The sequence below is a fragment of the Athene cunicularia genome (assembly GCF_003259725.1).
Source record: "Athene cunicularia isolate RWA chromosome Z unlocalized genomic scaffold, athCun1 chrZ_part2, whole genome shotgun sequence".
Lineage (NCBI taxonomy): Eukaryota > Metazoa > Chordata > Aves > Strigiformes > Strigidae > Athene > Athene cunicularia.
This window is the reverse complement of record NW_020799143.1, coordinates 8,434,184-8,448,686: the sequence shown is the minus strand read 5'-3', so window position 1 is coordinate 8,448,686 and position 14,503 is coordinate 8,434,184. Positions and strand designations below refer to the sequence as shown.

General features: G+C 41.4%; 1 protein-coding gene across 1 annotated transcript in view; it reads right to left on the bottom strand.

The window, feature by feature from the left end:
- AUH (AU RNA binding methylglutaconyl-CoA hydratase) overlaps positions 1 to 14,503 on the bottom strand; it is a 110,914-nt gene that overhangs the window by 55,609 nt on the left and 40,802 nt on the right. The window contains exons 5-6 of the mRNA XM_026866030.1: positions 11,814 to 11,906; positions 10,782 to 10,838 (exon numbers count right to left, since the gene is read on the bottom strand). Of these exons, the coding sequence (XP_026721831.1) occupies positions 10,782 to 10,838; positions 11,814 to 11,906 (150 nt within the window). The remainder of the gene's footprint in view (positions 1 to 10,781; positions 10,839 to 11,813; positions 11,907 to 14,503) is intronic.

The window sequence follows — 14,503 nt, the reverse complement described above, 5'->3', positions numbered from 1 at the left end:
TGACAGCCATAGGTATGCAGGCCAGTAGCTACAGTTTTAATCTAGCTGGTTCAAATTATCTGTTGACAGAAGTATATTAATTTCAGTGAAGTTCTATTATTTTATTTTGTCTTTTTTGTGGAAATATAATTGTTGATGCATACAAACACCTCAGCTTTACACATGAAACTTTCATGGAAAAAAACTGCATAAAGAAAACCCAAACTACTTTTTATATATACACCTGTCTTTCCTACTTCTTACAATCATAGAATATTTTCCCTTGTTCAGCCAATCATATGTCAGTCTATTAAAAAAGTAAGAAAGCTTATGTATGTTGTTTACAAGTATTTTTATCTTCTCGTAACAGATCTATTACTGAGTAGTATACAAATAAGATACTAATAAAAGCAGATCTGCCAGCAAGGCATCATCTATCAATTGCAGATTTTGAAAATCTACAGATAAACAACAAAAATAAACCATGGATGGATATAGTTAAAAGTTACAAAGCAGAAAAAACACATTACTTTAGATACAAATGCTCCAAACGTCAATTTCTGGCTAAGTAGAAACTTGTCACTGTGAAATACTTCCTTTGCAAGCTGAGAGACACCAGAAATTAAACTAATGAAAGAGGTTTACTTTTTACTTCAGTTTGGGAAATAACAACCATGAGAAGGAAAATGCTTTTTGTGTAAAAAAGACTTTTGCTACATTATGATGAGTTCTGTACACCACTACACAGTTGTTTAAACAGCTTTTTGACTAAGAGATCAAAAAAAATCAACTCCTTTTAGCAACAAACAGCTATGAGAAAAGCCACTCTGGCTGATAACAAGCATCTCCGTTAAGCTGCAGGGCTAATAAAGTCTGGTTTCCCATGAAATCCTGTCTCATACAAACTCACTGTTCTACAGTGAGAGTATTCTGATTGAAACATTTTCTACAGCTCCCAACATCCACAACACCTCCCTCCTGTGCCTGTTCTTTCATGCCCAAGAATAGGTTAGTTCATGCTGAAACTTTTCATCTAAGGACAATAAAATCTGCCCTTCATCTGGCCACCTAATTTTAATAAAATTCTACAGACTGTCTTTTTTTGCAACCACTGCCCTGTAGTCAAATCAGACCAAATTAGCCAACAGATCCCAAGTTCATAGGGAAGAAAAATGAGGAAGAGAGGGGATGAACAGATAAATAGACAATATGAAACACAATACAGCAGAGAAGAAACAGTATATAAGGTTTCTGGAGTGTGTGGAAGATAACTTCCCGACACAGCTGGTGAGTAAGTCAACTAGGGGAGGCACCCCATTGGACTGTTTTTTCGCAAACAGAGAAGGACTTGTGGATGATGTGATGGTTGGAGGCTGTCTTGGGTACAGAGATCATGAAATGATAGTTTTCAACTCTCAGAGCTGAGTAAGGAGGGGGGTCAACAGAAATGCCACCTTAGACTTCTGGAGGGCAGACTGGCCTTTTTAGAAGACTGTTTGACAAGAGTCCCCTGGGAGGTAGTCCTGAAAGGCAAAGGAGTCCAGGAAGGCTGGATATTCTTCAGGAAGGAAATATTAAAGGTGCAGCAGCATGCCATCCCCGTGTGCTAAAAGACAAGCTGGTAAGGAAGCAGACCAGCCCAGCTAAACAGAGAATTTTGGCCAGAACTCAGGACAAAAAGGAGAGTTTATGGCCTTTGTAAGATGGGGCAGGAGTCTCAGGAGAATCCCACAAGGATGTTGTGGGAAAATTCCAAGAGCAGGAAGAAAATTAGAAGGACCAAAGCCTAACTAGAACTTAATCTGGCTACTTCTGTAAAAGATAATAAAAAAAATATTTCTATAAATACATGGGCAATGAAAGGAGATCCAAGGAGAATCTCCATCTTTTATTGGATGTGGTAGGAAACATAGTGACAAAGGATGAAGAAAAGGCTGAGGTACTTAATGCCTTTGCTTCAGTCTTTAATACTAAGACTAGTTCTTCTCTGGGTACCCAGCCCATCTGAGCTGGAAGACAGGGTGCTGAATGAAGCCCCCCGTATTCCAAGGGAAAATGGTTAGTGACCTGCTGCTCCACTTAGACACACACAAGTCTATGGGGCCAGATGGGATCCACCCAAGGGTACTGAATAAGCTGGTGGAAGTGCTCACCAAGACACGCTCAATCATTTATCAGCAGTCCTGGCTAACTGGGAAGGTCGCAGTTGATTGGAAGTTAGGAAAAGTGACACCCATCTACAAGAAGGGTCATAAGGAGGATCTGGGGAACTCAGGTCTGTCAGTCTGACCTCAGTGACAGGGAAGCTGATGAAGCAGATCACCTTGAGTGCCATCATGTGGCACATGAGACAACCAGGTGATAAGGCCCAGTCAGCATGAAAGGCAGGTCCTGCCTGACAAACCTGATCTCCCTCTATGACAAGGTGACCAGCTTAGTGAATGAGGGAAAGGCTGTGCATGTTGTCTACCTGGACTTTATTAAAGCCTTTAATACCATTTCCCACAGTATTCTGCTGGAGAAACTGGGCACTCGTGTCTTGGAAGGGCATACTCTTCACTGGGTAAAAAAGTGGATGAATGACTGGGCCCAAAGATTGGTGGTGAATGAAGTGAAATCCAGTTGGCGGCCAGCCACAAGTGGTGTTCCACAGGACTCAGTACTGAGGACAGTTTTGTTTAATGTCTTTATCAATGATCTGGACAAGGAAATCATGTGCACCCTCAGTAATTGTGCAGATGACACCAAGCTGGATGGGAGTGTTGATCTGACTGAGGGTATAAAGGCTCTACAGAATGATCTGGACAGGCTGGAGTGATGGGCTGAGGCCAAATGTATGAGATTCAGTAAGGCTCAGTGCTGGGTCCTGCACATGGATGACAACAACCCCATGCAGTACTACAGGCTTGGGGAAGAGTGGCTGGAAAGCTGCACAGCAAAAATGGACCTGGGGGTGTTGGTCAATAGCTGGCTGAATATGACCCAGCAGTGTGCCCAGGTGGTCAAGAAGGCCAATGGCATCCTGTCTTGGTCAGAAATAGTGTGGCCAGCAGGTCTAGGAAGTGATCATTCCCTTGTACTCAGCACTGGTGAGGCCACATCTCAAGTAGTGTTCAGTTTGGGGCCCCTCACTACAAGAAAGACTTTGAGGTGCTGGAGTGTGTCCAAAGAAGAGCCACAAAACTGGTGCAGGGTCTGGAGCACAGGTCGTACGGGGAGCGGCTGAGGGAAATGGGGGTGTTTAGTCTGGAGAAGAGGAGGCTGAGGGGAGACCTCATCGCCCTCTACAGCTCCCTGAAAGGAGGGTGCAGAGAGCTGGGGATTGAGCCTCTTTAACCAAGTAACAAGCAATAGGACAAGAGGAAACAACCTCAAGTTGTGCCAAAGGAGGTTTAGACTGGAGATCAGGAAAAATTTCTTCACCAAAAGGGTTGTCAAGCACTGGAAACAGCCTGCCCAGGGAAGTGGTTGAGCCACTATCCCTGCAGGTATTTAAAAGACGTGTAGATGTGGTGCTAAGCATCTAGTGGTGGATTTGGTAGTGCTATCTCAACAGTTGGACTTTTCAAACCTAAATAATTCTATGGTTCTATGATACATGCCAGTGTGGTGGCATAAGACCACTTCTGCAAAGAACAGTGTTTGTCAGACATTCTTTAGAAAACAAAAATCCTCAATATTCATTCTCAGGTAACTTCCCCAGCACCAAGTTATCAAGTCATTTTCTTTCTTTTACACACTTCATCTAGTTCTCTGAATCTAGACTTCCTTACTAGACAGTGGGATGTACTTAAGAGGAAAAATGAAAATATTTTCTACTTTCCCTAGCTCACAGTCTGGCAGCTAATGCTTTTTTTCCCCAGTGGAGACGACTGAATTTAAATTTCCAAAGGGAGAAGAATCAATCCTCCTCCCTCACAACCTGAGCAGCTGGTTTGTGCACAAAGCTATTGTATAAAAGGAGGGACTGCTGTCACCCCACTTGGTCTTGCTCTGATGTCTGCCATAGATGAGTTTTCTGAGGTGACTCAACCTGCCATCACAGATAAGGCATGCTCTACAAATGCCTACTTGGTTGAGACCCTTAGCAGACTTAGAAGGAACAATGCATTTTGGTATATTAACCCAGCATTCAACTGACTGCAGCTCAACCTTAGTCTTTAAAGGTTGCAGTACTTCTGTGCATATTCAAAAGCAAAATTTCTCACACCTGGGAAATTTATGTTAAAACATAAGTGACTAGAAAGCAGCTGACTGGATCTTTTGATGACCACATTTCAAAATAGGATGGAATGAAAGAGAGCAAACACACAAGGTCCAAAATGCCGTAGTTGATCTGCCCTGAATCTGTATTTTAATACTACTAAATTCTAGTAACATTAATTTAACATAGTTTTTTGAGTGTAACTTCCTGGGGTTTTAAAAAAAGCAAACAGAAAATAAAGAAGTTTTTCATGGAGCCTCAAACACCCATGTTAATTGTCACCGAAGTTAAAATCTTTACATCTATCACATATTTGTGGCAGCTGATAGAGAAGAATGGTAGTAGCCTGACATGCTGTAGGGGCCTACTTTGAAGAAGCAACACATTTTGTGAGCGTGTTTCAGACATACTAGATGGCAGCATAAACCTACTGAGGTCTCTTAGTGGCTAGAGCTCCACTGCCCAGTCCTGCATTGACTAAGAGCAGCTTCAAGTAAGCACTGTAAGCACATGAACCTATGAGGACTAAGGCTCAAGCAGGCGTATCTAGCATCTCTACCTAAATGATATATGCAAAATTCCTTCACTCATTCTTCACTTTCTGAGAACACTAAACATGATCAGCCACTATTTGGATGACAGGAGCCAAGCAGAGCTGAAATGTTGTCACTGCTCAAAAGGACTGGTGCAAGTACAGGCTGATTAGGAAAAAGTTGTGATAAGCAAAACTAGTCCTTAGAAAGGCTGATAGGAATAGGGAAAAGATTCATCACTGAAAATACCCCAAAATGTATTACGTTTAAAAGGCATTATAACATGGTGGAATCTGTCATATATTCAAGAAGCTGAAGACATATGTCCACATCATTATAGGATAGAGGAAAAAAAGACAGATTTTTCAAAAGTCAGTTTCTGAATAGCAATAAAATATTCTGAATGAAACTCATCATGAGTCAGACACCTAGCATTTTAAGGTGAAAGCATTATAAGTTTGAAACATCTATAATTAACTGATGACAAGGAAACATGAGACAACCTAATGAAGTTAAATACTGAGAATTATGGAGAATTTTATCTGAACTTCTTGAATTCACAGAATCATCAAGGTTGAAAAAGACCTTGAAGATCATCCAGTCCAACCATTAACCCAACACTGATTGTTCTCAAACACACCATATCCCTAAGTGCTACATCAGCTCAATTCTTAAACACCTCCAGGGATGGGGACTCCACCACCTCCCTGGGCAGCCCATTCCAACGCCCAACAACCCCTTCTGGAAAGAAATGCTTCCTAATATCTAGACTAAACCTCCCCTGGTACAACTTTAGGCCATTCCCTCTTGTCCTACCACTTATAACTCAGTTAAAGAGACTCATCCCCAGCTCTCTGCACCCTCCTGTCAGGGAGCTGTAGAGGGCGATGAGGTCTCCCCTCAGCCTCCTCTTCTCCAGACTAAACACCCCCAGTTCCCTCAGCTGCTCCCCGTACGACCTGTGCTCCAGACCCTGCACCAGCTCCGTTGCCCTTCTCTGGACATGCTCGAGTCATTCAATGTCCTTTTTGTAGTGAGGGGCCCAAAACTGGACACAGGAATCGAGGGGCAGCCTCCCCAGTACCAAGTACTGGGGTAAGATCCCTTCCCTGTCCCTGCTGGCCACGCTATTGCTGACACAAGCCAGGATGCCATTGGCCTTCTTGGCCACCTGGGCACACTGCTGGCTCCTGTTCAGCCGGCTGTCAATCAGCACCCCCAGGTCCCTCTCTGACTGGCAGCTCTCCAGCCACTCCTTCCCAAGCCTGTAGCGCTGCTGGGGGTTGTTGTGGCCCAAGGGCAGCCCCCGGCATTTGGCCTTATGGAAACTCCTCCATTTGGCCTCAGCCCATGGCTCCAGCCTGTCCAGGTCTCTCTGCAGAGCCTCCCTACCCTCGAGCACATCAACACTCCCACCCAACTTGGGGTCATCTGCAAACTGACTGAGGGTGCACTCGATCCCCTCGTCCAGATCGTCAAGAAAGATGTAGAACAGGAGTGGCCCCAAAACCCAACCCTGGGGGACACCACTCGTGACGGGCCGCCAACTGGATTTAACTCCGTTCACCACAACTCTCTGGGACCGGCCATCCAGACAGTTTTTTACCCAACAAAGCGTGTGACCATCCAAGCCACGAGTGGCCAGTTTCACCAGGAGAATGCTGTGGGAAACGGTGTCAAAGGCCTTGCTAAAGTCAATCCACAGTCTTTCCCTCATCCAATAAGCAGGTCGCCCTGTCATAGGAGATCAGGTTTGTCAAGCAGGACCTGCCTTTCATAAACCCATGCTGACTGGGCCTGAGCATCTGGTTGTCCCTCATGTGTTGCATGATGGTACTCAGGATGAGCTGCTCCATCAGCTTCCCGGGCACCGAAGTCAAGCTGACAGGCCTGTGATTTCCCAGATCATCCCTCCAACCCTTCTTATATACGGGCGTCACTCTGGCCAATTTCCAATCTGTTGGGACCTCCCCAGTCTGCCAGGATTGCTGGTAAATGATGGAAAGTGGCTGGCGAGCACCCCAGCCAGCTCCTTCAGCACCCTCGGGTGTATCCCATCCAGTCCCATAGACTTCTGTGTGTCTGTGTGATGCAGCAGGTCACTGACTGTCTCCTCCTGGATTGAGGGGGGGTTGTTCTCCCAGTCCGTGTCTCCTGACTGAGGAGGCTGGATTCCCTCAATACAAATAACCTCGTTACTGAAGACTAGGGAAAAGAAGGCATTAAGTACCTCAGCCTCTTCCTTTTCACTCATTGCTTTGTCTCCTCCTGTATCTAGCAGGGGATGGAGGCTCTCCCTGGTCTTTTCCTGTTGGAAGTACTTAGAGAAACATTTCTTGTTGCCCTTGATTGCTGAAGGCAGATTAATTTCTAGCAGGGCTTTAGACCTCCTGATTTCCACCCTGCATAGCCTCACAGCCTCTCTGTAATCATTGTGAGTTTTAGCCCCTTCTTCCAAAAGCTGTAAACTCTCCTTTTCTCCCTGAGTTGCAGCCAAAGCTCCCTGTTCAGCCAGGGTGGTCTTGTCTGCCATTGGCTTCTCTTACAGCACCTGGGCACCGCCTGCTCCTGTGCCATTAAGACTTTCTTCTTAAAGAGCGCCCAGCCTTCCTGGGCCCCTACACCCTTCAGGAGAGTCTCCCAGGGGATCCTGTCAAGCAGGTGCCCAAACAAGACAAAGTCAGCCCTTTGGAAGTCCAGGATGTCAGTTCTGCTGCCCCCTCTCCTGACCTCTCTAATAATAGAGAACACTATTATTTCATGATCGCTGTGCCCTAGTTGGCCTCCAACCACCACATCGTCCACCAGTCCTTCTCTGTTCACAAAGAGAAGATCCAGCAGGGCACCTTCTCTGGTCACTTCACTCACCAGCTGCATCAGGAAGTTGTCTCCCACACATTACAGGAATCTCTGGGACTGGTCCCGCTCTGCTGTGTTCTATTTCCAGCAGATGTCTGGGAAGTTAAAGTCTTCCACAAGAACAAGCAAAAGCGATTGTGACATTTCTCCTAAGTGTCTGTAGAATATTTCATCCACCTCTCTGTCCTGGGTAAGTGGCCTGCAGTAGACTCCTACTACAACATCTGCCCTGTGGCCTTCCCCCTAATTCTAACGCAAAGACACTCCACCCTGTCTTCACTGTGCTCAAAGTAATCATAACAGTCCCTAACATACAGCACCACCCCACCACCTCTCCTTCCTTGTCTGTCCCTCCTAAAGAGCTTGTAGCCATCAACCGGCGCACTCCAGTCATGGGAGACATCCCACCATGTTTCTGTAATAGCCACAACATCATAATTTTCCTGTGTCATCATGGCTTCAAGTTCCTCCTGGTTGTTACCCATGTGTGCATTGGTACAGAGACACTTCAGATGGGCTGATGTCCCAAGCACATTTTTGCATTTAGAGGTCCTAAGTCCAGCTCAAGCTTTCAAAGGTGTTACCATGGTTACTGATCCATCAGCATCCCTTGCATCTTCGTTGTGCTGCATGTCTCAATCCCTTGCTTCTTCTGATGGAAGGGTGAGAGTCATTGCTGGCACAACAGTCCACAAACTCTGTTAATCTTCCCTTGAGCTCATGTCTAGGAGTTCCAGTTTTGTCCCCTTCCCTCTTCAAGTTTAGTTTAAAGCTCCCTCAATGAGCCCAGTTAACTCCTGCCCCAAGACCCTTTTTCCCCTGTGAGACAGGTGCATCCCATCTGATGATAAATGGTCTGGTGTCCTGTATACCAACCCATGACTGAAAAAATCTGAAGCCCTGAGAGTAACACCAGTCTTGGATCCACAAGTTCATCCACTGAGTCCTCCTGTACTCTTCATCCATCACTGCAGCTGAAGGGATGAAGGAGAACACAATTTGTGCCCCAGATACCCTTAATCAGTTTCCCCAAGGCCCTGAAATCTCTCTTCATTGATTTTGGACTACTCCTGTTAATATCACTGCTACCTACCTAAAAAAGTAAGAGGGTAGTAGCCCTTGGGTCTCACTAGAGTGGGAAGTTTTACCATGAGGTCCTTGACCCTGGCTCCAGGGATGCACAGATTTCCCTGTGAAGCGGGTCTGGTCTGCATATTGGGCCTTCGACACTCCTTAGAGTGGAGTCACCCACTACAGTGACTCTTCTGGGGTTCTTTTGAGAACTGGTTTTAATACCTGGTCTAGAGCGACCTGGCCTTAGTGGACCTTGGTCTTCCTCCTTGTTTGACTCATTTTCTCCATCCTTCTCTGTTTCATGCAAAAGTTCCAGGGCCCCGTATCTGTTGTGAAGAGACACCATGGAGGGTGAGGGAGGTTAGGAGTGGATTTCCCTTCCTCTGTGAGCAGAGGCCTGTTTCCAGTCTCCCCCATCTCTTAGGTCCCCTCCTGCCTGGTGGCAAGAGGGTGAGGGATCGCCTGCCTCTTCTGGAGCCTCCATTTGCTCCTGTTGATTCGGAGGTGCTAAGGTGCTACTTCACCAATCAATTTCCCTTTCCCACTCCCTAGTACTTCTTAATCTTCCAACCTCTTCTCTGAGTTTCACCACCAGGCTGAGCAGGTCACCCAGCTGATAGCAGTGCACACAGGTGCTGTCACACAGGTGCTGTCGCTGCTGCCCTCCAGCAGGACTGACAGACTCAGGCAGCTCCATCTGGGTTGCCACGTTCTTTCTGGTGGTGGTTTTGACCCAAGTGGAGACCATGGCTCAGTCTACTCATGGAGGATGATGAGATGACAACTAGCTCACATAAGCTCTAGAGCCATGAGAGGGACTATGCCCCGTCTGCACACCAGTGAGTACCTCTCCGATACCGTCCTTCAGAATTCCTTAGGAGTGGGTGGAGTGGGACCACAAAGGGGAAAAAATTGCCAACAAAGGTAAACAACATCATTTTTCTGTCTTTTTCTTCACCAGAACTTATTGTCAAGGCACATTATTTCATGACACCGCCACCAGAATAAAATATATCCTTAAAATCATCTACATTATTATCGTTATCCACTGCTAAAAAGAGACATAGCCCAGTTTACCTTATGTAAAATGTCGCTCTAACCACAGAGAAAAAAAGATAGGAAGAAAGTATTGACTGAAATCACAACTTTACAATAACCATAATAATAGAGCATTTGAAATTGTACAATAATTGTCTAGGTTAGTGATAGGATGGAATATTATCTTACACAAAGCTCATACTAGTGCTCCCATTATGGTAGTTTTTACTCTTGTCTCTACATGAGCTGCAACAGTATGCATTAAAACTGTATGCAGTGCTTTCAGAATAGGTTCCACCCATGAGAAAACAAATAGGAGCAAGAAAAGGTATAAAGTTTCCCAGAACTTCCAGAAATTAAGGGCAAAACTAGGTGGGGATCACAGGGATGCACTTGTTTTCAAGTTATAGTCCTTTCTTCAGGAAAGCAGGTATCTTAATTCAAGTAATAATGATTTATCCATAAAATAAAGCCAAAAGGTTTCATAACACGAAGACCTCCACAAACATTATTCATTCTATTACTTTCATTCACCTTGAATCCATAAAAAGCCAGTCAACTAGTCTTCCAAATAGAAAAGAGGTTTTTGAACCCCAAAGTCTCAATAAATGTTGGTAGTATAAATGATCTATTCACAGCTACACTTTCAGTTTTTAAACTCTTTACAACCAATTTACAAGGCGCATGAAAACAGAATTTGAATCCTAAAGTACCAGAAGTTATGTAACAGTGCAGCATTATTTACATTACTATTTTTGTACACTGATAGTTAACTCTTTTTTTCCTAGTCTGATCTGAAAATTATTCAGCCTTCATATCAAGACATCAAGTGTCATTTATGGAATCACTTAACACCTGGTTAAAGAAGACTTTGATTAAAAACATTATTATACAAGTGCCACTCCCTAAAAATGAAAAATACACTTTTTAATTAATTTTTGGTAAATAATATGAGCAATGAACTTTAAAACATGCCATGATCCTTATTAGTAATACAAAAGTAAGGAGAAATACATAAAAAACAAGCCAAAAATCAAATATGAAGAGCATGCACTATTTGGTTATCCATGGTAACAAATACAAAACATTCATACCTGCACCTGGAATGATTGCCAGCTTTGTTTCAACTAGGCCCATTTTAGCAGAAGAGGCTAAAGAACAGAATGTAAATGAGATCTTACTACAATCTATAGGAAAAAAATTGCAAAATATGTAAGAATGACCTAAAACATTGTTTTTATTAGATTTCTTTCATAAAGAACAATAAATCAAAAAGCATTTGTTTATGAAAATCTTTAGATCCAACTGATCTGCTTTTACAAAAAGATCCAAGTACATATATCAAGGCAAACTCTGTACCTTTTTAATTTTCACCTAGCAAGTAAGTAATCACAGTGATTAATTAACTGAGACTTATGTGCAAAATGTAAAATACTAAAAGACTTATTATTTAACATCTTAAAGTGGGGTAGAATTCTGTATCTGATTATTATGAATTCTTCAGCTGACAGCATATTCTCTAAGGGCCAAACAGCTTTATACACCCTAAGTTACTGGCAACTGTTCAGGACAAAGTTTCCATTTACTTTCCAACAAATGGCTTTACAGTTCTGACAGCTGGATAGGTCAGAGGTTCCTCTTTTCAAGTGCTGTTGTCACTTTTTTTTTTTTAATAACAGCTTAATCGCTTGTGCAATAATACTCTCACTAACAACTTTTGCTTTTTCTCTGCAACCTGTTTAGATAAAATCAATCTCCATCTGTAATGGAGACTTCAAATACAGAGGAGGAGAATACTTTAATTACCAACTAAAACATTAAAACAACTACATAACCCTCCTGGCAATACTGATAAAATGAAGGTCGTAAGAATAAAATAAAACATGTAAGAAAACCAGTCCAGCTATCAATGGTAAGTTGTTTGAAACTAAACATTAGCAAATACTTAGGTTTATTTTTTTAGAAAGTTTAAATTTGTTTTAGAAAGTTTAAATCCCTTTAAAATAACTGATTATAAACAACATCAAATACAAAATAATTTTAAAAGATTGTTGCCAAAACAAGGACTAATCAAGCCATATGCAGCACTAATAATCCTATATTCCAAAACCAGGAATCAGACCTACCTGCCACTCTTATGTCACAGGCTAACGCAAGTTCTAGGCCACCACCTAATGCAGTTCCATCTATTGCGGCAATAGTAGGTACAGGCAGATTAGCTGAAAAATAAAGTACCTGTTAACACTGGTCTCATAAAGAACAGCTCTGAAACATCATTTCATTATATTTTGTTCAAAGTACAGTCATGCTATGGAAAAAAAATTCATAAAACAAAGCAGGACTAAAAACTGATTGCTTAGCAATACTTTGGCAAAAAAATTGACCATCTACACATTCTGTGGCTGAAGAGGTTTGCAAGTCTTTTTCTCTAGCTTCTGCTCACTTTTGACAAAAATCTGGATAGTAAATGACAAAAACATACATAGCAGAGCTAGGCAAACCATAAAACAGGACTACCTAATGGCACATACACAAACAGTCCCAGTCAAAATACAGATGTCTTATCATAATCATCTGTGATGCTAGCATAGCTGGAAGTCTCTGTGTCTTTGCATTTCCAGACATGCTCAGCTTAAAGTACTGCTCTTTTGCCTCCAACAAGCCTAAGTTCCCTTCTTCCCTCTTCATCATAAACTCAAAGAAGTTTGATGAAAAATGTATTTTTTACTTGAGAAAGAAACTTGTACATTACAGCTTTAATTATATTTAACATAATATTTACCACAATCAATAATTTTAAACTCTACTCAATATTTCAGCGGTACATTTTTGCTAACATTTCAAATATAGTCAAAAGCAATTCATTAGCTGAACACTTGAGTGTACAGCTTGTTGAAATGCTAAACCAACTCTTGACAGCAATAGCTTTTTCTGCGTATGTTAAAAAATATTTTCTTTGTTTTAATGTTTCAACTACTTGAATGATCAATTCATTCAGTCTTAGCTGAAAATTGAAAAAGAAAAAAACCTGCTCCTAAAATGTAAATTAAAGTGAGGTGTTAGAAAATGTTCTTTTCTATTCTAGAAGGCTAATGTGACCAAAAATTATTAATTGAATGTATTAATTACAAGTAATACTTCTTTTCTTCAGTGAATTAAATAGTTCTAAATTGAGAAGTTGTACTACTTAGCTTACCTTTTTCCTTTCTGACAGATACAATTCAGCTGACAATTTTTTTTTTAAATCAATTAAATGTTAATGTATATCAGCATGAATAAATCTGTACACAAACAGTAGTCTGTCACTGGATAACAAAACATAATATCAAGTTAAATGAAAGGCTATTTTTAGCTGCAAATGAGTACCCTTTTATGGTTAACAACTAATAAAAATCAAATTGTCATTAGGAAAACAACAAAAAAAAATTTACCAATGCTTTTCAAAATTATAACAGATGCTTTAAATGAAAGTACCTTGGTCGTTGGTTTATATCATGATTAAAAGTGATTATCTGAATCAATTCCAACCTCAAAAAAGACTACTGATTACTGTCTGCAACATCAAGCACTTGCTGCCACTTAAAGGAGCCCAAAGTATCCATTATATTTGCCATCTACCACAGAAGGCATGGGAGACAGAGGAATAGGAGTAAAATCTGTTCCTTTTTATCTTTTCTTAGTTATATGGGAAGGCAAGAACAGAAGGTAACTCTAATTTCCATCAGGACCAGGTTGCTGACCGAAACTCATAACCACATCGCTATAACCAATTTGCTTCACAGTCTTGCAATCCAAGTTCAAGGCTGATACAGCTAGCATTTTTCTTAAAAGAATTTGCCTTTGCCATAGGTAAATGAAAAATAATTTGCCTGAACACGAAGGCATGGTCATTATTATTAACTGCAGTTTCCAGCCGTTACTTCCTGCATGCATGTTTCATTTCTCAGACACTAGCAAACAGTATCTGGAGAACTACTTATTCAACTTTAGCAATACTCCAAGGCAGACTACTTACCCTATGATAAGGAACTTCCATATTTAGCTATGGTAAAATTGAAGTAGACTATTAGACATAGAAATGAAACTTAAAGAAAGAATATTACAAAATGGCTTGGTTTCAAGAATTACAGCCAGCATTTCTATCAAGCAATATTAAAATTCATAATTTAAAAGGAAAAAAGCAGTCTGATACCGTATGTTAGAATCATCACTTCCCGTGGATATTAATTTTACAGGATCACCTGACATGGAATTTGATAATGAATGGAAGGCGAATTACAAATGCTTTACAATAGTTCTGTGCACACCTATCGTAAGAATTGAAGAAATTAATCCTTTTAACATGTTCTTGTGAAGCATTAGAAGAAGCAATACAGAAATAAATTAGCAATTGCTCTGGGTTGTAAATTGACTTTCTAAATTATTAGAACTTATTACCAAGGGTAAAGCTTCTTGGAATATTCATATTTTGTAGCACAAGAGGCACTTGTTCACATTTATCTGCATAATTTTAATACACAACTGCCTAAACTGTTTGGCTCATTAAAAAAAACAGAGATGATGTTTGACAAATTGTGCTCCGTGGACATAACTGAGTTATATGCACTCAAATTTTAAGAACAATAAATTATGTAAATAGACAGGTCAACCTCCACAATGATTCTACATGGCAAGGCTTATTTGCTATGAGTGACAGAAAAAAAAATATTTAAAGCTTTGTTATAGAATAAAACCAATGGGTTTCTTGGCATTCTACATTTTTGTCATGCTGTAAATTTCAGGCAATTGTACTACTAATCATAGTGCTAGATTCTAG